Source organism: Lynx rufus, unplaced genomic scaffold (assembly GCF_022079265.1).
Source record: "Lynx rufus isolate CCGP_SWC_20201006 ecotype Redwood Valley unplaced genomic scaffold, mLynRuf1.p SCAF_21, whole genome shotgun sequence".
NCBI classification, from domain to species: Eukaryota; Metazoa; Chordata; class Mammalia; order Carnivora; family Felidae; genus Lynx; species Lynx rufus.
In genome coordinates this window covers 23,756,986-23,780,704 of record NW_025814836.1, presented here as the reverse complement: position 1 = coordinate 23,780,704, position 23,719 = coordinate 23,756,986, and the positions used below count along the sequence as shown (strand labels likewise).

General features: G+C 50.8%; 1 protein-coding gene across 1 annotated transcript; it reads right to left on the bottom strand.

Annotated features, from left to right (window-relative positions):
* Window positions 1-3,321: 3,321 nt before the first annotated feature.
* On the bottom strand, window positions 3,322-21,728 carry ZSCAN2 (zinc finger and SCAN domain containing 2). Its single transcript, XM_047086804.1, has 2 exons — window positions 21,246-21,728; window positions 3,322-5,005 (listed from the first exon to the last, which is right to left on the bottom strand). Exons 1-2 carry the CDS (start codon window positions 21,634-21,636, stop codon window positions 3,564-3,566), a joined length of 1,833 nt encoding a protein of 610 aa, XP_046942760.1. The 5' UTR covers window positions 21,637-21,728; the 3' UTR covers window positions 3,322-3,563.
* Window positions 21,729-23,719: the final 1,991 nt, after the last annotated feature.

Here is a 23,719-nt window from a genome sequence, read left to right as displayed (position 1 = left end):
AATCCATTTTCCAGGTCAGAGTTTCGAGTTCCCCCTGCCTCTTGCATTTCTGTGTATCTCCGAGAAAGGAACTCAATTAGCAAAAAGTGAGTTCCTACCACATACCAAGTCCTGAGCTGGGTGCCAGAGATCAGTACAGGTGTGATCATAACACATAGAAGGCAGAGGGGCAGAATCATGTCTGAGGCTCTGAGGTTGGACAGTCCTTGGGTGCAGGACGCAGGATGAGGTCTGCCAGAGAAGAGCAGGGAAGGCCTCATGAAGGAGACGGTACCCAGACTGAGTTTTCAGAAATGTGCAGGTGTGCCCTCGGGAGGCCAGGCATCCCAGAACAGGGGACAGCGGGAGGACAAGGCAGGCCCTGTGGAGCACATTCAAGGGGAGCGGCCAGGGGGTGAGGATGGTCAGGGTACAGAGGTTCCTCAGAGGCCCGTCGGGAAGGCTTCATCTGCGCTCCAAGGAACACAGCCTTTCTGTAGGATGGGGAGCCCTGGGGGGGTTAAACTGGGTCGTGAAGGGCTCACACTCAGGCTGGCTACAGTTGAGGATGAAGAAGGAGGCAGGGAGGGAGCCCGCGGGCTACTGCAAGCGTAAGGGTATGAACTATGCCCTGGGGTGGGGTGAGGCGGGAGCCGGGAGAGATGTTAAAAAGGCAGAACTTACAGGGTTCGGTCCTGAACGGCTCTGAGGGAGGGAGGGAGGGAGGAAGGAGTCTTGGGTGACTCCCAGGTTTGGGGTTGAGTGGGGCCACACGATGGCAGTGCTACTCACAGAGCAAACACAAGGGAGGCCGGCAGGGAGGGGGCCTCCTGGACATGCTGAGTCTAAGGCTCTAGGAGACTGGAAAGCAGGGGTGGGGGAGCGACTGAGGGGGCGAGGCCCTGACCAGGAGGGAGGTGGCCGCTGGCGCAGGTGGAGATGGTTTACTGCTACCCTGAACGGCGGCGGCTCTCAGCTGAGCCTGGAGGAAGTGAGGGTGCCACGGACAAGCTTGTTGCTCTGGGGCCGGGACGCTGAGGGAGGACACACCGGACAGGTTCGGGGTTCTCAGGGAAGGTGAGCCAAGCTGGGTCTGGGAACGGCCGAAGCGTGCAAGGAGGCCCCTGAGGGCCCAGGAGAGGGGAGTGAGCAAGTCACGGAGAGGACCTGCTGAGTTGGACACGGGGGACTCCCCGAGGGTGAAGCAATCGCTTTTTTTTTCCACCATTTATTCTAAATTTGAAATTTGTCCCTAAATTTGTAACTGTCCCAAGGCTGTTCCCATGAAACAAACATGATAAAACCTCAATCCCTAAATGCATGTACATTTAGGGGAAATAGCCTTTGTTACAGAGGTGTGACTGAATCACAGGCAAAGACATGGCCGAAGGAAATCTGCTGGGGGGCCGAAGTAGTCCCCCCAAGGGGCCTGGGGCTTCCTGACGTCTTCCAGGGAAGAAGGCTGTGCCCTTGCATTCCGCACGGAGCCGCACGAAGGCCAGTGCCTGCTAAGCCCCCTCTGCCTCCACAGATCCGCTCCAGGGGCAGGCAGGACAGGAAGTGACGGACTCTCAACCTTTCTAGGACCACAGACTGTCATCTCCCAACCTGATCTTCTGTCCCTTTTTTTCCTAAGATATTTTGTGTCCCTACTAGGTAGAGAGGAGTAAAAAAAAAAAAAAAAAAAAAGTTTTGCAAAGCTTAGTATCAGCTCTTTTCTTGAGACTTAGAGGAAGAGAATGCTAGTATCTTCTACGACCCAAATCCCAGAATTTGGTATCAGCTGGAAAACCACCCTATCCATCCAGACAGGTGGGATTATTCCTCCTACGAAAACTTCATGGAGTTTTCCTAGAACCTAGTACCCAACACCATGATGGTACTTAAGTCCTCAATGTTTGCCAAATAAGTGAATGATGGGGATTTCATGGCCTACGTGGCTTGGTTTAACAACCATCACTGCCTAGTTTAGAAACGTCCTCCTTGTGTCTAATCTAGTTGATTCTGGATAGAGATGATTCCCAACAGCCTCCTTAGGAGGCCGCTGGCTTCTTAGCCAAACCTGCCACTCCATCTTGGTTGACAGACTGGATGCAGAGTCGGCAAAGGACGGTGGACAGGTGTGTGCACCGGTCAAGCACACAGATCTTGGTTCACCCAAAGGTGTGTTCTTTGAAGCCACTGACTTTGACTCCCTGAAGGTCTTGGGCCACTTTTGGCCTAGGGCAGGAGGTGAGTGGGTGGGAAGTGAGGTGTGTGGGTTTGCTAATAGTCCGGTCCACATCAGAAGGCAGACACAGGAAAAGAATGAGACTATTTTATTAGGCAATGTTGAGCATCCGTTCTCTAAGAACCAAGGCCCGTTGTGAGCACAGGCTCCATGCGCTGGAGGAGGTGGTTTCACATTTCCCAGAAACACTTTATCTGTTCTCCTCTTCCTTATAACAACCCCCTTGACCTGCTACCATCCCCTGGTCTCTACGGTTTCAAGGCTCGAGGACCCAACCACAAAGCGCTGGTAGCATCCCCAGACCAAGGATGACACCTGTTAGAACAGCCCCTGATTCAAGCTCACATCCCTACGGGGGATAGACTGTGTGTCCTCAAAATCAACACTTCCTTAAAAATATGAAAGTATACAAAAGCTACCAGACAGAATTCTATCTCTGCATATAGAACATAAAAAATAGAAGAACAGGAATGGCCAGTGCATAGAGATGATCTGGGGGCTGTTTATCTGTGGGGATGAAGACATAGGCCCCCCTGAAGAGTGCAGGGCTGTTCCACCCTCGATGAGACAGAAACCACCATCGGCCAGGGGTAGGCAGTGGGGGTCCCCGACTTCACTTCCCACTCAAAAACCAAAACTCCACAAAAACCAGTGCATTCCCCCAGCAGCCGACTTCCCACGGGACAGTAAGCAGAGACACAGGCAAATGTGTACATCCCCGTTTATACCCTTCCTGGCAGGCCCTGTTCAGCTCTTAACCAACGGAAAGCCTACCAGGACGCTGGTTCCAGGGCGTACAGCCTGGTGTTTGGGTGTTCCTGACGCTTTCTACAAACAGAAACGGCCTTTGCCTTCACGTGGAGGACCCAGAGCTGGACAAGCCCATCCACCCTGACCTGCAATCAAAGCCCAGGACGCACGCCAGGAAGAGTGGGTTTGGACGGGGCGCCCTGGCGTGCCAGCAGCTCGGGGTCAAGGCACCTCAACCCAGCGAGGTGGGGGCGAAACCACCAGCACCTGTGGACCGTATTTCCGAGGACTCAGCCTGGGCTGGGGGCACGCGGTCTTCCGTTCCACATGCGAAACACCCACCCCACCCCACCCCGTCCCACTAGAGAGGGGACCGAGGCACAGAGCACCGGGACGCAGGACGCCAGTCGCGCCTGGAAACGAAGCAGTGAGAAGACCCGACCCTCCGTCCCTGTGCCCTGTTCTGGGGGTTCGCCTGCGACCACCGAGGTGTGTTAGAGATGGGGACGGGGCAGGGTGAGGTCCCCGCAAAAGTCCCCAGAGACCGCTCAGGGAGCATGGCTCTCCCGGAGGGACCTCGGTGTCCCGGGGCCCTTCCGCCGCCTCAGCCCAGCTTGTCCTTCACGTGAGTCCTCTGATGGGTGATGAAGTTGGAGCTGTTGCTGAAGCCCTTGCCGCAGTCGGGGCACTTGTAGGGCTTCTCCCCGGTGTGGGTGCGCTGGTGGACGATGAGCACCGAGTTCCAGCTGAAGCCCTTCCCGCACTCGGGGCAGCGGTACGGCTTGTCGCCCAGGTGGGCTCGCTGGTGCATGACGAGGACGGAGCCGCGGCTGAAGCTCTTGCCGCACAGGACGCACCGGTAGGGCCTCTCGCCCGTGTGCGTCCGCCGGTGCGCCGCCAGCTGGGAGCGCTGGCCGAAGCTCTTGCCGCAGTCGCCGCAGCGGTGCGGCTTCTCGCCCGTGTGGATGCGCTGGTGCTTGACGAGGTTGGAGCTCCAGCTGAAGCTCTCCCCGCACGTCAGGCACTCGTAGGGCTTCTCGCCCGTGTGCGTGCCCTGGTGCGCGATGAGGCTGGAGCTCTGGCTGAAGCTCTTGCCGCACTCGCCGCACTTGTAGGGCTTCTCCGGCAGGTGCGTCCTGCGGTGCGTGGCCAGGTTGGAGCTGCGGCTGAAGCTCTTGCCGCACTCGCCGCACCGGTAGGGCTTCTCGCCGGTGTGCGTCCTGCGGTGCGTGATGAGCGCCGAGCTCTGGCTGAACCTCTGCCCGCAGTCGGGGCACCGGTAGGGCTTCTCGCCCGTGTGGATCCGCTGGTGCCGGATCAGGTTGGAGTTGTAGCTGAAGCTCTCCCCGCACTCCTTGCACGCGTACGGCTTCTCGCCGGTGTGGATGCCCTGGTGCGTGTTAAGGCTCGAGCGGTTGCCGAAGCTCTTCCCGCACTCGGGGCACGAGTAGGGCTTCTCCCCCGTGTGGGTCCGCTGGTGGGCGATGAGGTTGGGGCTCCTGCTGAAGCTCTTGCCGCACTCGGCGCACTGGAAGGGCTTCTCCCCCGTGTGGATCCTCTGGTGGGTTATGAGGTTGGCGCTCCGGCTGAAGCTCCTCCCGCAGTCCCTGCATTTGTAAGGCTTCTCCCCCGTGTGCGTGGTCTGGTGTCTGCTGAAGTTGGAGCCGTCGCTGAAGCTCTTCCCGCACTCGCCGCACTTGTAGTACTTCTCCCCCGTGTGGGTCCGCTCGTGCGTGATCAGGTGGGACTTCCGGCTGAAGGTCTTCCCACACTGCGGACACTCGTAGGGCTTCTCCCCCAGGTAGGTGCCCTGAAGGCCGATGAGCCGTCCCACCTCCCGGCCCTGGGCCGCCACCTCCCTGCGGCCCCCGGCCGGGGCCCCTCCCCGGCGCCCCCCGGGGCCACGGTCTCTCTCCAAGTCGCTTTCCCAGCCAGGCCGCTGAGTGCCCGCCCCGTCGGGCCTCTCCGGCAACATCTGCCCTGATTCCGCGTCCTCGAACACATCTTGATTGGAGTTCTCCCCATCCTCGCTCTGGATCTCAAAATCTGAAACAGGGAAGAAAAACACGTTTCTTCAATTTGTACTCAACCTCTTGTAATGATGAGGAAAGGAAAGGAAAGCAGAGTGAAATCTTTTACGAACTAAACTTTGTTTTCAAAGCAGGCTCCATGCTTGGGGCACCTGGGTGGCTCAGTTAAGTGTCCAACTTGGGCTCGGGTCACGGTCTCCCAGTCCCTGAGTTCGATCCCCACGTGGGGCTCTGTGCTGACAGCTCGGAGCCTGAAGCCCGCTTCAGATTCTGCGTCTCCCTCTCTCTCTGCCCCTCCCCTGCTCACGCACGCTCTCTCTCTCTCTCTCTCTCTCTCTCTGTCACAAAAATAAACACTAAAAAAATAAAAATAAATAAAGTAGGTTCCATGCCCAATGCGGAGCTCCAACTCACAACCCTGAGATCAGGAGTCACACGCTCTATTGACTGAGCCAGCCAGGCTCCCCTAAAATTTAAACTAATGAAAATGAAGAGGCCAAGGAATACTCAAAACTTTTAAAAACCACGTGGATTTCTGGGGCGCCTGGGTAGCTCAGTCAGTTAGGCGTCCGACTTCAGCTCAGGTCATGATCTCATGGTTCGTGAGTTTGAGCCCCTTGTTGGGCTCTGTGCTGACGGCTTAGAGCCTGGAGCCCGCTTCAGATTCTGTGTCTCCTTCTCTTTCTGCCCTGCTTGTGCTCTCTCTCTGTCTCACAAAAATTTTTTAAAAAGTTAAAAAAAAAAAAAAAGAAAAAAGAAAAAAACCAGGCTGATTTCCTTTCCTTCTGATTATCTGGTTGTCAGACCTCATACCCATGTGGTAATCACCCAGAATTTCTAAGACTTAAAGATTCGGGTCCCACATCTATATCTGTTTCTCCACTGGGAAATGAAGTCAGGTGGGGATGTGAAAATCCTAATCAAGGGAAAACAACAGGGAACACAATGACCCCCAAAACTCACCGAGGTGCCATATGCCTAACAGGTGCTCAATTAAATTTGGTGAATGAATGAATACGTTTTTCATTGGTGCTGGAGAAATTTCCCTAAAACTCAGTCTCTTTTCAGGGGTGCCTGGGTGGCTTAGTTAAGCGTCCAGCTCTTGGTTTCGGCTCAGGTCGTGATCTCATGGTTTCATGAGTTCGAGCCCCGCGTCAGGATATTCTCTCACCCTCTCTCTCTGCCCTTTCCCCACTCACGCTGTCTCTTTCTCTCTCTCAAAAATAAATTAAAAAGCTTTTAAAAAAAAAAGATTATATAATAATCTCATGCATCACACTATGGTGTTAATAATCGAACTAGATTTTAAGTAAGACAGACGAGATAACAGGGCCTCTGCAAAAAGGACTTCCAGGTGTCTATATAGATGACTGGAAGCAAGTGGGCAGTTAAAAGAGCCCTAAAATTTCTCTGCAGTAGAATGGACCTCCCATCGGTAATACAAAGTATCTACCTTCCAGAAACTTGTTGAACTACCGCCCAATACTTATCAAACATTTGGGTGAAAGAAGTCATTCGGGAGGATCGCCAAAAAGACATGCATTCCCTTCCTTTTTTTTTTTTCAACGTTTATTTATTTTTGGGACAGAGAGAGACAGAGCATGAACGAGGGAGGGGCAGAGAGAGAGGGAGACACAGAATCGGAAGCAGGCTCCAGGCTCTGAGCCATCAGCCCAGAGCCTGACGCGGGGCTCGAACTCACGGACCGTGAGATCGTGACCTGGCTGAAGTCGGACGCTTAACCGACTGCGCCACCCAGGCGCCCCAATGCATTCCCTTCCTTAACGGAGAGACTCTGAAGTCTATCCCAGGATCAAACCAGAGCAACGGAGAGCCGTTAGCCTGGATCGCACTGTTCTGATCCTCGCAGAACTGAACCGTGTGTTGATTTAATGACTCTGGCGGATAGTCAGGAGCAGTCTGAGAAGTGTCATCAGAAATTAATGGCTGTCGGGAACGTTACCACTGCCAGGAAGTTGTTGGCAACATTGTTTATACCACACAATGTCCTCTTGATGAGCGAGGAAATTTCCCTGTAACCGAAATTCCCAAAAGAACCACTCTCTGATCAACACATTTGTGTTTGCCTCACACCTCTGGTTACGGCTCCCCCTCTCTGCCTTGCCTGCTTGGAAGCTTGGAGTCAAAAGCTCAGAGAAAGAATACTGGATGTTTGTCCCGCCCCCAATCTGTGTTCTTTCATCTCATTTTCCCCTCCCATTATTTTCTTTTTTGCTATAATTTCCTTGTGCCCCTTTTTTCTTTCTTTTTTCTGTTCTTTCTTCTTTTCTTTCTCCCTTCCTTCCCTCCCTCCCCTTTCTTTCTCTTTCTTTTTGGCTAATCTCTGTAACGTTCCAATTTTAGTATATGTGCTACCGAAGCGAGCACCCTTGTGCAGTTTCTGTAAGCTGTCTTTAATTCTTTTTTGGAATTCTGTAGGGTACAGAAGTAAATCAATGATTTATTGATAAGGATGATAGGCTGATTATCCCTAACACCTAACTTAAGACCTCCAGAAAAGAGCAGATCCATCCAGAGCAGGGAAGACAATTAGTAAAATAATTATACAAAGTCCTAGTGACATTCCCATGACTGAAGCTAAGAAATCGTTTATTTAATTTTTTTTAACGTTTATTTATTTTTGAGACAGAGAGAGACAAAGCATGAATGGGGGAGGGTCAGAGAGAGGAAGACACAGAATCTGAAACAGGCTCCAGGCTCTGTGCTGTCAGCACAGAGCCCGACGCAGGGCTTGAACTCACGGACCGCGAGATCATGACCTGGGCCGAAGTCGGCCGCTTAACTGACTAAGCCACCCAAGCGCCCCAGAAATCATTTATTTAAAGTTAGATGCTTGATTCCATGATTATGAGTTTCTGCAAGGTAAGGTAAATTTCCGTATGTGCACATGATCAAATCTGCCACGCATCCCTCAGGGAGAACCCGGGTTCCAGCCGTGCCATCAGTCAATACTGGCTGAGACTGTATTTAAACTCACAGGCAGACATAAGGGTACATTTCATGCTCACTAACACACACTCTGCTGGTAGTGTGGGGGCCCCTACACCTGCCCTCTGGCCCCAGGTCTCCAGGGACCGGTGCATGTTCCCACGCGGCCAGGACCAGGAGTTCTGCGCGTCCTCGGCTTCCTGCAACGGTTTCCCAAGGTTCTAGCACAGAGGTCTGCCATCACCACTCTTCTACAAGGTCCTCCGGGCAGACGCCCTGCCCTGGTTTATTTTCGGCAAGCCAACACTACCCAAGACGTGTTTTTAAAATGACTTTACTAGTTGTTCTCTTCTGAACAAGGACACTAACTAATAAGCTTTTCCGCTGCCTTAAAATCAGAAGAACTGGTTGATGTGTTCTGGAACGAGCTCAGAAGCAACAGGGAAGATGAACAGAACCCAAACTCCATTTGCAGTGAGATTAGGGAGCAGATTAATCTGCAGACACCAAAATACATACAAGGGCTTCCAAAAACAGCAGAGACCGGGCAGAGGCCGAGGAGGCAGGAAGTGAAGAGAATAAACATGGAAAGTGGGTGCGGGGGGAGTGGGGGGGGGACTAAGGGCAACTGATCTCAATAAGCTCAGAAAGTCACTTCCTGAAGGTCAGGGACTCACCCTCAAGAGCAACAGTGCATGTGGGACCTGGGCAAGCGGGGCTGGCTTCGGGAGGTCAGGCTGCAACCAGAATCACCCACATGAGCCACCTATGCAGGGAGCGTCTGTTTCTGCGAAGCGGAGAAGGAGAGAGCCTCTGACCCTCACATTAATCATGGGAATTATTCCTGAGAAAGCGACATAGGTCACGCGTTAAAACAACACTAAGCAAAGCATCTGCCCGTAGGAAGGCCGGCTGCGAAGTGAACGGTCGAGAAAGAGCTGGAGCGAGAAAAAGCCAGAGCGGTGGCGGCAGGGCTCCGGGAGGCAGGGGAAGTCCGGAGACGAGAGGACAAGATGAGGACACAAAGGAAAAGAGGCAGACAGGAAAGCTCAGAAAGGGGGAAGGGGACCCAAATGAGAAAAGCAGTGAAAAGAAGGGGACAGAGAGGACGAGGGGATTAAAGAGAAGGGCGGAAACGGACAAAAGGAGAGGCCACACGCACAGAACTGGAGTTAGCGAGGAAAGGGAACTAAACCAAGGAACAGAACAAACACTAAAAGTGTAACCTATGAAGCTACAAGGACCCTTGAAAAGTGCGCTGTGTCAGGAAAACCAGCCCAGAGTGGTTAGCGACGAGACAGGGGACAAGGCCCCAATCACTCACATGGGGGAGGAGAACCAGCTGGGCTGAGACTTCTCCACGGGGACATTCAGCGCCTCAGGCGGCAAGAGCCGCGAGGCAGCCCAGGAAAGCAAAGGTGGGCCGGGGATCTCGTGTTCAACAAAACCCCCAAGGATCAGGCCTGCAGGCAAACAGCGCTGAATCTGCACAAAGTCACAGAATGTGGGTCCTAGGAGCCCTTCTTGAAGAAACTACCAGGAGGTGAGCTTCGGTCAACCAAGAGATGAAGGCAACCCTGGAGCAAAAGGGCTGGGGATGAACGCCTGATAGCAAGTCTCACACTACTGGGGCGATTACGATGAGAAAAGAGAACGTCAAGGTTACAGAGTGGTGCAGAAGTGATACTTTAGCCAAAATCGGGGCTGAGAGAAGGTGGGTGGGAGACGGGACGTGTTCACTGATTGCCTCATCTGGATACCCAGGAATTCAAAGCGCATCACTAAAAATTGGCAAATTGTGCACTCGAAGTGTGTCTTTATCAGTACAAAAACGGGCGCCTGGGTGGCTCGGTAGGTTAAGTGTCCGACTTCGGCTCACGTCATGATCTCGCAGTCCGTAAGTCAGGCTTTGTGCTGACAGCTCAGAGCCTAGAGCCTGGAACCTGCTTTGGATTCTGTGTCTCCCTCTCTCTCTGCCCCTCCCCTACTCGCCCTCTATCTCTCTCAAAAATAAGTAAACATTAAAAAAATTTTTTTTAATAAATAAACGTTAAGGAGCGCCTGGCTGGCTTGGTCAGTGGAGCGTGCGACTCTTGATCTCGGGGTTGTGAGTTCGAGCACCATGTTGGATGTAGAGATTACTAAAAAAAAAAAAAACTTGAAAAAATCTTAAGATTACTGAGTAAAATCAGGGGTGGGGAGGAGAGGGACTATCTTTGCCAGATGTTAAAACCTATTACCAAATCTCAAGAATGAAAATATAAATTGACAATAAGACCAACAAAACAACACAGTAACTCTAGAAATAGACTCAAGGACATGTGAATTCAGAATTTGATGCAGGTGTCACATGAAAAGACAGACAAGTGGAAGGGAAACAAGAATCCGTATGACTCTGGGACTTTAACGTATGATAAAGGCAGCCTCTCAAATCCGTGGAGAAGAAACACGACATTGAGTAAATGAAGCTGGACGACTGATTAGGCCACATGCAAAAATCTGAGTTGGATCCCATACCAGGAAAAATCCCAACTAGATCGAAGATTTAAATGTAAACAAAACAAAAACAGTGTCAAACAATTAGATGAAAATATGAGAGAATTCCCTTATAATAGGAAAGCTTTTAAATTTTTTTTTAACGTTTATTTATTTTTGAGACAGAGAGAGACACAGCATGAAAAGGGGAGGGGCAGAGAGAGAGGGAAACAGAATCAGAAGCAGGCTCCGAGCCATCAGCCCAGAGCCCGACGTGGGGTTCGAACTCGCAGACTGTGAGATCGTGACCTGAGCTGAAGTCGGACGCTTAACCGACTGAGCCACCCAGGCACCCCTGGGAAAGCTTTTAAAAGTGATGCTTAACTTTATGTGATTATCTTCTATCACCTCATTACACCCCCTCCCGCTGTCTGCAGCTTAAGAACCAGTCCTACCCCCCTTTACTAGACAAAGAGGCAAGACTGTGATATTCCAGGAAAGGCCAGAGGAGGGATGGGAGTTCTTTAAAAGCTGCTCTCTGATAGCAGAGAGGCACAGGAGCAATTCTGAAAGACAGAAGAGTGGCCCTTCCAGTGATCTGCCTTCACAAGGGCCTCCACGACAATCACCGAGGTGGGAAGGATGAAGGATCCTGGCCCCTTCCGAGCATCTCCTCAAGAAAGACGGGCACGGGTGAAGTCAAAAGAGTACAAAGTAGGGGTGCCCGGGTGGTTCCGTCAGTTAAGCGCCCAACTCTTGACCTCAGCTCAGGTCTGGATCTCAGGGTCGTGAGTTCAAGCCCCGCGCTGGGTTCCACGCTGGGTTCCACACGCTGGACATGCAGCCTACTCAAAAAAAAAAAAAAAAGTACAAAGTAGAGTGCATTTGAGCTCAGGCAGCTCCCTCCTTTTTTTATTGGTGGCCAGTGAAGAGCATGAAGATTCAGAAACGGCTAGGTCAGATGCACGGGGAGTGTCTTCACCAACACGTGATGCGTGGGGCGGGAAGAGCCGGTCCGGGCTGGGAATCTTCTTTCCAAAGGAACTTCACGAGTCGACATCGTATCTTCTATTATAAGATGCCAAGAGGAGCATATTCTGCCGATGTGGCTGCAAAGAGGGAGGCTGGCAGGAAGGAAGGAGGATGTGGTAGGAAGGCCCAGATCTCCAGGGCAGAAAACTCCAGAGATGAGTCAGGTGTTAAGGAAATAAGGAAGAGAGGGTCACATTTTCTAAATAACTTCTCTCCCCTAAAACTACTGAAGTAGCAAAGAAGTTACTTTATCTATGTGGAGACTTTAAAACGAAGGTTTTGGACTGTCCTGTGCAGTTTAAGAACTGATGAGCCTCACATACACTCTTTATTCAGATTATGCTATTTTCAGACAGTGTGAAGTACTGTGAAAGCAATAAAATAGGGTAATGTGAAAGCCAGCGACCAGAGGGCCCCCCTGAGAAGCTGATATCTGGCCAAGATGGGAACATTGGTCTGACTTTTTCTTTTTTGATATTTATTTATTTGGGGGGGGGGGATGCAGAGAGAGAGGGAGACAGAGGATCTGAAACTGACTCTGTGCTGACAGCAGAGAGCCCGACATGGAGCTCGAACTCACGAACCGTGAGATCATGACCTGAGTCCAAGTCGGACACTGAACCGACTGAGCCACCTAGGTGCTCCTCTGAATGACTTTTTCTTTTTGTAAAAAAAAAAAAAAAAAAATTTTAACATTTATTTATTATTGAGAGACAGAGAGACACAGAGCATGAGCAGGGGAGGGGCCGAGAGATGGAGAGACACAGAATCTGAAACAGGCTCCAGGCTCTGAGCTGTCAGCACAGAGCCCAACGCGAGGCTCGAACTCACGAACCGCGAGATCATGACCCGAGCCGAAGTCGGACGCTTAACCGACTGAGCCACCCAGGCGCCCCTGAATGACTTTTTCTTAAGTAAACTTTACGCACAATGTGGGGCTCAAACTCATGACCCTGATATTAAGGGTTGCATGCTTCAGCAGCTGAGCCAGCCATGTGCCCCTCCTCTAACTGACCTTAACAGTTATCTGTACAGTATCGACCCAGTTGATTTATTCATATGCTTCACTGTAAACACGATTAGCAAGCTTGTTCCTCTTGGATATAGCGCTTAATTACCCACTTACTAACAGCGCCATATATATTTGTCTGTGACTAACTTCAGGTTTTAGAAAGTATAAAAAGTTTGTCAAAAATGCACCCCTGAGGGGCGCCTGGGTGGCTCAGTCAGTTAAGCCTCTGACTTCGGCTCAGATCATGATCTCACAGTTCGCGAGTTCTAGCCCCGCATGGGGCTCTGCACTGACAGCTCGGAACCTGGGGCCTGCTTCGGATTCTGAGAGTGTGTCTCTCTCTGTCCCTCCCCTGCTTGTGCACACCTGCTCTTTCTCTCTCTCAAAAATAAATAAATAACATAAACTTTTTGAAAAATGCATCCCCAAGACAGACTTCAAATTTATGGTTCTCTCCCTGTGCGCTGCTGGTGGGAATGTAAAATCGTGCAGCCACTGTGGAAAACAGTGTGGCGGTTCCCCCCCAAAATTAAACATAGGATCACCACATGATCTAATAATTCTACATCTGGATCTTTACCCAAAAGAACTGAAAGCAGGGACGCAAATAGGTATTCTTACATCCATGTTCATGCATTGCTCGTAACAACCAAATGTTGAAAACAACCCACACATCTATCAACAAATGAGTGAATGAAATATTATTCGACCTTGCAAAGGAATAAAACTCTGACCCATGCTTCTACACGGATGAACCCTGAGGACATTGTGCTAAATGGAGTAATAAGCCAGACACAAAAAGATAAATGTTGTGTGATTCCTCTACATGAGGTTCCTGGAGGAAGTTTATCATAGGGACAGAAAGGACAATGGTCACCAGGGGCCGCGGGGGAAGAAGGAATGGGGTGTTACTGTTCAATGAGCACAGAGTTTCAGCTCGAGAAAAGGAAGAAGTTCTGAAGATGAATGATGGTGGTGACAATTGTACCACAATATGAATATATTTAATGTCACTGAACTGTACACATAAAAGTGATTAAAACGGCGGGCCACCTGGGTGGCTCAGTCGGTTGGGCGTCCGACATTGACTCAGGTCATGATCTCATGGTCGTGGGGTCGAGCCCTATGTCAGGCTCTGTGCTGACAGCTCAGAGCCTGGAAGCCTGTTTCAGATTTGTGTCTCTCTCTCTCTCTCTCTCTCTCTCTCTCTCTCTCTGCCCCTCCCCCGCTCACGTTCTGTCTCAGTCTCTCAAAAATAAATGAACGTTAAAAAAATTTTTTTTATGGTTAAAATGGCAAATTTTATATTCTGTAAATTTTATCACACTAAAAAAAAAGAATATATGGCTCACCTCTATCAAATTTAAAATAGGTGACATTACCTCCTAATTCTGAAGTTAATTTTAAAAGATTAAATAAGGGGCGCCTGGGTGGCGCAGTCGGTTAGGCGTCCGACTTCAGCCAGGTCACGATCTCGCGGTCCGGGAGTTCGAGCCCCGCGTCGGGCTCTGGGCTGATGGCTCAGAGCCTGGAGCCTGTTTCCGATTCTGTGTCTCCCTCTCTCTCTGCCCCTCCCCCGTTCATGCTCTGTCTCTCTCTGTCCCAAAAATAAATAAACATTGAAAAAAAAAATTAAAAAAAAAAAAAAAGATTAAATAAATGCTCAGAAAGGCAGAGAATTCTCAGAAACATGCTATTAAGTTTCAGATGGTCCAGTAGGCAAAAGAATAGTATCTTGTTGTAATGAGTATTTCCCTGATCATTCCCTGATCATTCCCTGATCATTCCCTGATCAGGTTGAACATCTGGTTTCATAAAGTTACAATTTACTTTTCATTTCTAAATTGCCCGTTCATATCTTTTATTTATTAATTTGGAGAGAGAGAGAGAGAGAAAGAGCTCACATGCATGAACTGGGGAGGGGCAGAAAGAAGGAGAGAGAGTCCCACGCAAGCTCCAAGCTGATCGCTCCACTGGGGGTGTGTGTGGGAGCCTCGATCCCGTGACCCACGAGACCATGACCTGAGCCGAAATCAAGAGTTAGACGCTCAACCGACTGAGTCACCCATGCACACGCCCGACCATGCAGATCTTTTAATTACCTTTCATTGTTCTGGGTTGACTTTTCTTATGATTACAGAACCTCTCACAGATCAAGGATCTTGGGCGCTTATCTGCTACACCGCAGACTTTGCTGCAAATATTTCCAGTTGGTGCACTGTTTTTTAACTTTGTGCACAGTACCTTTTTTACACAAAGGACTTTTCTGTTTTCCTGTGTCCAATCCATCTTTGAAGATTGCTGTCTTGCTTAAGAAGGCCTTCTCCACCACAAGATTATAAAAAGATTCTCCTACGTGTCATTCCAGGTCTTTTCAAGTAGAGAGCTAGAATCCATCTGGACTTTATTTTTGTCACTTGTGAGGCAGTATCTATTTCTGTGTAAGTTATGAAATAAGGATCCAATGTTAGTTTTTTCAAAATGGCGAGACCACCGTCCAAATACCATTCACTGAACAGTTCTCGAATTGCCATATGACCTTTTTCTTCCCTTCTGGGTTACTGAACAAAAGCTGCAGGCCAAGCTCAGGCGACAGCAATGGTTCCCGGATTTTCCCACCCAGGACACAGGCTCTAGACTCACGTGCACAGCACATCCCCGCTGGGGTTCACAGGGCCGTGCGTGACCCCTGCCTGGCCAGACACCTCCTCTTTCTCTCTCACACCAGAAAGCATAACACAGCGAGTGTGCAGAAAACAGCTATCAGTAGGGAGATAAACCTGAATTTACTGTAATTCATTTACAACAGTGAAATAAATTAGTCACAGGCTTTGGCACTTTAGCATGCGTAAGGCTTCCAATTCTGGTAAAGCCCCTCCCACCTGACTGCGACACCACCGACACCACCGTCAGAGCCATTGGTCGAAAACGCAGGCGTTGACTGGGCTACAGCTTGGGGCCCAGTCGAGCTCCCCCATCGGAGCGCTGTCCTGGCAAGCCTGGCAGGAACCTGCTCACGCCTGAGCGACTGGGAGCGCTGTTTCTGTTCCACCTCCACTCGGGCCGCTTGAAAGCTTAACCGCTGATAAAACCGGCAGTGAGCTCTGTTAGCAGTTTAAACGAGTGACTGCCGAACATCCTACAGGTATGACATTCCATCTAAGAGCTCTGTGTGGTACACATTTCAGATATTTACGTGAATTACAGGTGATTTTTGTTTTGAGGCTGAGAATCGTAGCTTTATTTATTTTTTTACTTTTTAATGTTTGTTTCTTTTTGGGAGACAGAGAGACACAGCGTTGAGTGGGAGAGGGACAGAAAGGGAGGGAGACACAGAATCCGAAGCTGGCTCCAGGCTCCGAGCTGTCAGCACAGAGCCCGACATGGGCTCAGACCCACAAACTGCGATATTGTGATCTGAGCCGAGGTCAGCCGCTCAACCGACTGAGCCACCCAGGCACCCCAAGAATCGTAGCTTTAAAAAGACAGACACCTTCTGACTTTCCAACATTCTCTGCTCTCCTTTTTTTTTTTTAACGTTTTATTTATTTATTTTTTTTTTATTTTTTTTTTTAATTTTTTTTTTCAACGTTTATTTATTTTTGGGACAGAGAGAGACAGAGCATGAACGGGGGAGGGGCAGAGAGAGAGGGAGACACAGAATCGGAAACAGGCTCCAGGCTCTGAGCCATCAGCCCAGAGCCCGACGCGGGGCTCGAACTCACGGACCGCGAGATCGTGACCTGAGCTGAAGTCGGACGCTCAACCGACTGAGCCACCCAGGCGCCCCAACGTTTTATTTATTTTTGAGACAGGGAGAGACAGAGCATGAACGGGGGAGGGTCAGAGAGAGGGAGACACAGAATCTGAAACAGGCTCCAGGCTCTGAGCTGTCAGCACAAAGCCCGATGCGGGGCTCGAACTCACGGACCACGAGATCATGACCTGAGCCGAAGTCGGCCGCTTAACCGACTGAGCCACCCAGGTGCCCCTCTGCTCTCCTTCTTAAGAAAAACGAATGTATTTGCTCTGTTGTCATAAAGGGAGCATTTTGCTGTGGCAGAAAACTCAGAATAGGTCACCTGTTGCCTGTGCTCAAAAGCCAGATGATTCTAAAGATGGCTGGAGAGGTCAGCCGTGACTCTGGCTCGACTGTTGGACAAGAGTAGGCCTGAAGTGGACAACCTCCAATGCTCTCTAAGCCAGAGCAGAGCCTCTCAAACTTCCAAGTGCAGACGAACCACCTGGAGTTCTCGAATGCAGATTTGGCTTCACTTGGGTTGGGGTGAGACTGAGTGTACCTTTCTAACAAGCACCGGGTGATTCCAGTATCTTTGGTCCACAGACCACACTTTGAGTAACCAGGCTCTAAGCAGTGGTTCTGAAATTTTGCTGCATCTTAGGACCACTCGGGAGCTTTCAAAACTTCCTTGCCTGGGCCACACCTCGTGGCAACTAAATCAGAAAATCAGAATCCCTGGGAGTGGGCTCTGGGACCCCAAGTGGTTCCCAAGTGTGGTCAAGTTTGAGAACCAGAGGTGTAGCATGGTGGCCCGCGAAGTGGAGACAGCATCAGGATCGCTCGGGGGGCTTGTTAAACCCCCCATGCTCAAAGTTTCCGGTTCCATCGGTCCGGGGTGGGGCCCAGGAATTTCGTTTCTAACACATTTCCAGATGACGCTGATGCTGCTGGTCCAGGGACCACACGTTGCACTAATGGTCAGAGGACTGATCTATCAGGAATTTATCCATCTTGAGCCCAATAATTTCCCTTTGCTCCCTTCTCATGTCAGCAGTCTCTTTTTTGGGTGATGGAGCTTCTGTGGGATAAAATCTATGTATCAGGAGAGAAGCATTTCCCCTCTCCTCTGATGTAGCACCAACACGGTAGTGGGGAGTCTGGGGAAGGCCACCGTAGGCTCCAACAGTGTCTGCTTACCTCTTACAGAAAGTTGGATGAAACCTGGGTAGAGCAATTACAGAACAGCACTGGGTCAAACTGCCTCAATTCTACAGTGACTAGGGACGCCTGGGGGGCTTAGTTGGTTGAGTGTCCCACCTTCGGTTCAGGTTGTGATCTCACAGTTGGTGGGTCCGAGCCCTGAGTCGGGCTCGCTGCTGCCAGCGCAGAGCCTGCTTCAGATTCTCTGTCTCCCCCTCTCTCTGTTCCTTACCCCGCTTCCGCGCTCTCAAAAGTAAATAAACATTTAAAAATATAAAAATAAAACAAAAGCTTAGCACGGCTTCCTCAAGGAGAGGCAGAAAGCCTGGAATGAAGAAGCTGTCTGCCTCCTTCGTGGACTGTGCAGGGGAGCGTCTCCACACCTGCAGATGGGCAGGAAGGATTTACTTATTCATACCAATAACACTTTGTGAGTTCCCATTGTGAGTGGGGCACTGTGCGCAGTGCTGAGGGAGAAGGAAGGAAAGGAAAGAGGGAAGGAAGGAAGGAAGGAAGGAAGGAAGGAAGGAAGGAAGGAAGGAAGGAAGGGTAGGACGGAGGGAGGGAAAGGAAAGGAAAGAGGTTCCATGCCTTCTGGGATTTTATAGGTTCCTAGAAGAACTAAGTCAACCCTTCACATAACTGGAAAACAACATGGAACATAATCAAAAGCTAAAGGACAAGGAGGTTCCAAACGCCCTGGGGGAGATGGTTTCTGGAAGACATGATCAGGGACGCTCTTGGGTGGCTGGACCTGGGGACAGGAAGAGGCACCAGAAGTAAGGACAGCTTTATGGAGGGTATCTCCAAGGGTATGCAGTCAAAGGACTCCCGGGGTTTTCTCACACAGGGACGGGACAAAGCCATTCCAACTCAAAATTCAGGAGCACAGATGAACGCTAGAAAGCACCAGCTACGTTCAAGGAACAGCAAGATCTGGTGTGAATGGAGCAGGGGCAGTGACGTGATGACCGCGGGCAGCCGCAGGGCAGGTCACACAAAGCCCCGGTCCCAGGCCGAAGAAAGAGGTTGTGCCGGATTTGGAGACACGGGGGGGAACTCATGACGAGTTTTCAGCAGGAGAGCGCCCGATCACTCAGGTGGGACTGGAACAGGGGCAAGGACGGGGAAGAAGCCATGCCTGCTACGGGGGTGCCAGTGAGAAATACCAAGGGCCTGGCTCAGGGCTGTGAATGGGGACGAAAGTGTCCTTGGGAAACACAAGGAGAGATGAGTGTTACCACCTCAGCTATTCACACAAGTCCTGTCTTAACTGAACTTATAAGAACCTTCAAATGTGAGTACCTAGATGTGCCTGGTAGTGAAACATTAAATAACCACTGTCTAACCAGGCCTTGCAATGTCCGATGCTGGATAAACGTGTCCAAAGGTCCCGAGCTGCACAAACAGAACGGAGGTCAAGTGGTCTTACGCTGAATAAATGAGAAAGGACAGAGATGATCACAGGTGTACCTCTGAGTAATCACCGGGGGGGGGGGGGGGCACGAGGAGGGCAGACGACTTTATGAAATGAATGGAGACCAACAAAGCTGATCGCAAGGGCAGAAGACAGAGGACTGAAGAACCCATCTTGGATGTTCCGGGGCTGATAAGAGGCACAAAGCCCTGCAGCAAGCCAGGTGGGGAGGGTCGTAGCAGGGGGTGCCTGTAACCACCTCAGACACCTGCCGAGACCTGACCCTCTGTCTTGTGACTTCCCCAACTAAACAACCCAGGGGTCACTCCTCAGCCCTCAACCCCTCTGGCCTCTCCACAGCCTCAGACCGAAGAGCCTGAAGTTCATCACAAGCTTGTCACATCCGTCAAGAGGCAGGTAAGTTAAGTTTTCAGGATAGGGTGACAGATTTTTGGTTTTGTTTTCTTAAATAGGAAGAGTAAGATTAAAAGTTATTTTCCAGGGCCAAAGAAACTCAGGTACTTTGCTTCAAATAAAACCTACCGAACACGAGGGTATTCACTTTCAAGTGCCCCCGTCTCTGTAAAGACAGCTTTCATACTATTCTTCCTTTCGGGTCTTATACTCTAATATAAACTTCTGCCTGCTGCTCAAAAAACAAAACAACGCGAAAGAAAAAACCACGAAACACACACGGAAGCACACAGACCAGAGCGCGAATCCCGGCCCCAGCACTTGGCAGCTCGTGCGACACTGAGTAAGGCCTTGACCTGGTGGAGCTTCCATTTCCTCATCTGCAACAGGACAGCGGCCCCCAGGATTGCCAGTGAGATGGCCACGTAAGGTGCCCAGGGCAGGGCTGGGCTCACAGTGGGCCCTTGACCTCAGCCCCTTTCTCCAAAAGACGGCTTTACTCATACCTCCCACGTCCCTAGGCATTGTCACAACCTCTGCTCCCAAACCACCTTCCTTTCCTTCTCTTCTCTTCCAGTCTTCTGAATCCTCCGGACTAGACACCTCTGAGTCAGCCCCCTTTGTCTTCATCCTCGCCTGTGTCCGCTCTTTCCAACCCCTCGCTGGGAACTATCGCTTTGCACCACATCTGTGACGAAATGCTTAAGAACGTGAACCATGTCCTCAGACCCGTGAGTTCGAATCCTGATTTGGCCTTGTACTCACTGCGTGATCTTCGGGGAGTCACTCGGTTTCTCTGGTGATAACAATCTCGCTTCTCTCCCAAGATGGTGAAGGGTCTGTTGAGTTTTGCATCGTAAATACTAGGCACAGGGCCCGGACCAGAAAAGACTCCATAAACGCTAACCAGTGTTACTCTCAGTTCACTTTAGGTGTGTCCGGTCTCCTCCCCTTCTCCAGCTGTCCCCACCTCAGCCCAGCCAAGGCCCGGCTGCTGTCCTGTCACCAGCGTCTCCCTACTCGAATCAAACCTACTTCCTGTTGCCAAACTCCGCTTCCTCCCATGCTTGGGCTCTAGTTCAAGAACCTGCTGAGGCCAGCGACATCCAGTCCAAGCCCACCCTGCCCCCGTGCTCCACATCCTACCGCTTCCTAAAAACACACTTTCTACTGCAACCAGCGGGCCTCCCTTACTGTCACCTGAACCAGCGAGCTTCGTGCCAACCCCTCCCCGCCGCCCTGCACCTTTTCCAAATTCCACTCCAGCCGACGACCTCCTGCTCCAGTCCCACATCCTCCCTGACCTCTCCCGTCCTCTGCTCTCTCTGAACGTCTACGGTTCTGGGCAGTGCAAAGGCAGCCACGATCGACGGGTCCTGGAGCAGCCTAAAGGAAGGCATTTGGTAAGCAGGGAGCTCAGTCCACAACCGAAGCCCCGAACGGAGACAGAGTAGTGAAACGGCATGTCTGCGTCCCAGAAGGTATCACTAACACGAGAGACAAGTATGTTAACTGTTGCCAATGGCCCGGGATGACTTTAAGAGACAGTTCCTAGGCATTAGCTGGCTTACTCGTCACTGATCTTGGTTTCATAAAAATAATCACTCTTTGAACATAGGATTATCTGGTTTTTCTAATTGCTGGCACTGCAAATATTTGAACGTTTATTGCACAACCAAGGGAAGGTGCCAAGGGGGGTGGTTTACTCGGTCTCCAGCCGCCCTCCTCCCCCACCTCCACCGGCTTCCCACCCTCGCCAAATAAGCACAGACATAAAAACTGTGCTTACTGCACAGACAGAGCTCCGAGCGTAGTCCTGTGAAATTCTGGAATTGTCACTGCACACAACAAGGGCGTTAAACGGGGTGACAGCGTTCTGACCGCCCGCAGACAGAGCAGGAGAATGGGCTGCACCGGGCTCCGTCCTGGACGCCACGTTCTCCTCTGCCACAAACACCACACTCCCCCTCGTCGGAGGCATGTGCCCACCCTCCCGGTGAGGCCCGGCGTCTTACCACCGTCCCGAAGGGTCTGCGTCAGGTCCTCCACCAGGGCCACGGCCTCCTCGCCGCTTTCGGGCCGGTGCTCTTGCAGCCAGGCCTGGATTTCTCTGGGGAGCACCGTCAGCATCTGTTCCTTGGTGTGCACCTCCGGCCTCAGCCAGCGCCGACAGAGCTCCCGAAGGCGGCCAAGCGCACCCTGAGGCCCTCCAGCAGCCTCCCCGTGGGGGCTGCCCTTGCCGGCGCTCTCGGACTCAGGGCCATCCTCCTGAAGTACAGCTTCCTGCACCCAAGAGTCGTCCTCCAGGATCATGGTGGTGACCTCCTCCTGTTCATCTTCCTCGTGAGGCGCCTGGACCAAGGGGCTCAAGGGAGTGCTTACTCTCGGCCCCTCTGCAGCCATCATCCACCTTCCCGAGGCAATCCCGCAGGCTTCGAGCCTTGAACGTCAGTCTTCTAGAGCCAGGCTCGTCTGAGAAGACACCTCCGTCCTCAAATTTCAACAAGTTGTCTGGCTGAGAAATGAGAAAAGGGAACCACAATCAATAAGCAGACTGTCCTACAGGGATCTAACTCACAGCAGCCCAGGTCAGGCCACCAAGTGATTCTTACCTCCACAGAAGAACAGAAGTTTCCTGCCTCTCTTAAAGGAAAAATGGCTTATTCCTGAAAACTTTTCTACGGCAATAGATGAATCACAAGCACAAGCACTTTTCTTTCCAAAAGCAGGAGTATCAGAAATCCAAAGCCCTCCGAAGAACCCAGGACTGAGTTACTCTGCCCTGAATCAGTTCAAACTTGCTGCGGAATGACCTTGACCTAACACACAACTTAGTCACTTAACTTCAGGGACCATCCTTCTTACGGGGACATCTTCAGGATTGGCAATGGATCAGGTGTGAAGATACTGTGAGCCCTGCTGGAAGGAAGGCATCACCTTAACTGCATTATTACCATGGAAGTATGAAGTTTTAAAAACTAAACAGCAATGCTTCGATTAAAATTATAAATGAGAAAAAAAAGTATGAAGTTTTAAAATGTTCATTCTCCTCAATGCAGACTCGGCCCCTCAGGAATTTATCTTTAAAAATAATCATCTTTGTAAAGAAAAATATATTTGCGAGGAAACAAAACCGTGGCATTGTTCCTAATTGCAAAACAAACCTGACGTTTTAAAAATCCAGCAGCAGAGGAATAGTGAATTATGGTACAGCCACACAGTAAAATATATTTATTTTATGCCAATTTTTTAAAAAATATGCTGATTTAATAATGGTTACCTTGGGGCAGGGGTACTGACTGAGAAGGGGCTCAACAAAGCCTTTGGGGTGCTAGAAACATTCTGCACATTGATTTGATGATGGTTGCACAAAACATACATATGAAATCTCAGATTTGTGCATTCTGCTGTAGTTTCAAATATTTTAAAAAATTATGCTGACAAAGATTATTATTAACCATTAATAATCTGGGATAATCTTCATAAATATGAAAATTATGGAAAAAAACACACCTAGCAAAACAGAAACACTAGACAAAGTATGACCCCAAATCCCTTTAAAAATGAACACGTACACAAGGCAAAAAAGAAAACAAAACAAAAACTTGGGACGTTAATTACACAAGATGTTGGGAGCGGTGAAATTACTACTCAAAGACTATAAAAGGGAAAATTATTCTTTAAAAATCATTACTATATCGTAAAGACTCAGATAACAATCCTCCTCCCCCCCCCCAAAAAGGGAAAACTGGGAAGGAAAAACTAAAAAAAAGAAAAAAGAAGAAGAAGAAGGAAAAAAAGAAGAAGAAGGCTAGTGGGAACACTGAAGCTCTCAATGTGTTATTTACCAAAGGGCTAGAAGAGGCACAGGTATAACAGAAGTCCTGCTTGGGAGCCCGGGAAAACTGCACCCGGTGAGCTCATTCGCTTTCGGACCCGGACAAGACACGCCCCCTCGGAAGCTCAGTTTCCCCATCCGTGAAACCAGGAGCTTAGCGGGACGCCGTCCAGCGTGCCTTCCAGTCCCAATCCCGCGCCCCTGACTGAACTTGCAGGCAGCTCACCGCCCGCGAGCAAGGTTCGGGTGTGTTCGCCGAGCGGACCCCAGGCGTCCCACCCTGGGACCCCGGCCCACTGTCGCGGACAGCGCCCCCGACGCCCCTCCCCCAGCAGGACTGCCCGCACTGGCTCCAGGCCCGTTATTCCCTTGCTGCGGGCTACTTCCCCGGCCCGCGCCGCTCCCGGCCCGTCTCTCCGGGCTCACCTCTCAGGAGACCAGATCGGGCTTCCGCAGCCACTCCGCACGCAAAAGCGCCCCCGGGCACAACACGACCCCTCCGGATCCACCGCGGCTCCAGCCCGAGGGGCACCGAGAACAATGGACGGGAGAGGCCCGCCCCCCACCGCGCTTATTGGCCGCCGAGAACGGCCCCTGGAAATCCTGCTCTTCTACTGGTTCTCCTGAGACGGCCAGAGGGAGGAGGCTGGG

What these genes read in the sequence shown, in the direction of transcription:
- ZSCAN2 (XM_047086804.1), bottom strand. Translation starts at nt 21,636, where the DNA reads ATGATGGCTGCAGAGGGGCCGAGAGTAAGCACTCCCTTGAGCCCCTTG. An exon ending in GCAGACCCTTCGGGACGGTG is followed by an intron (nt 5,006 to 21,245) that starts GTAAGACGCCGG and finishes TCCCTGTTTCAG; the next exon opens with ATTTTGAGATCCAGAGCGAG.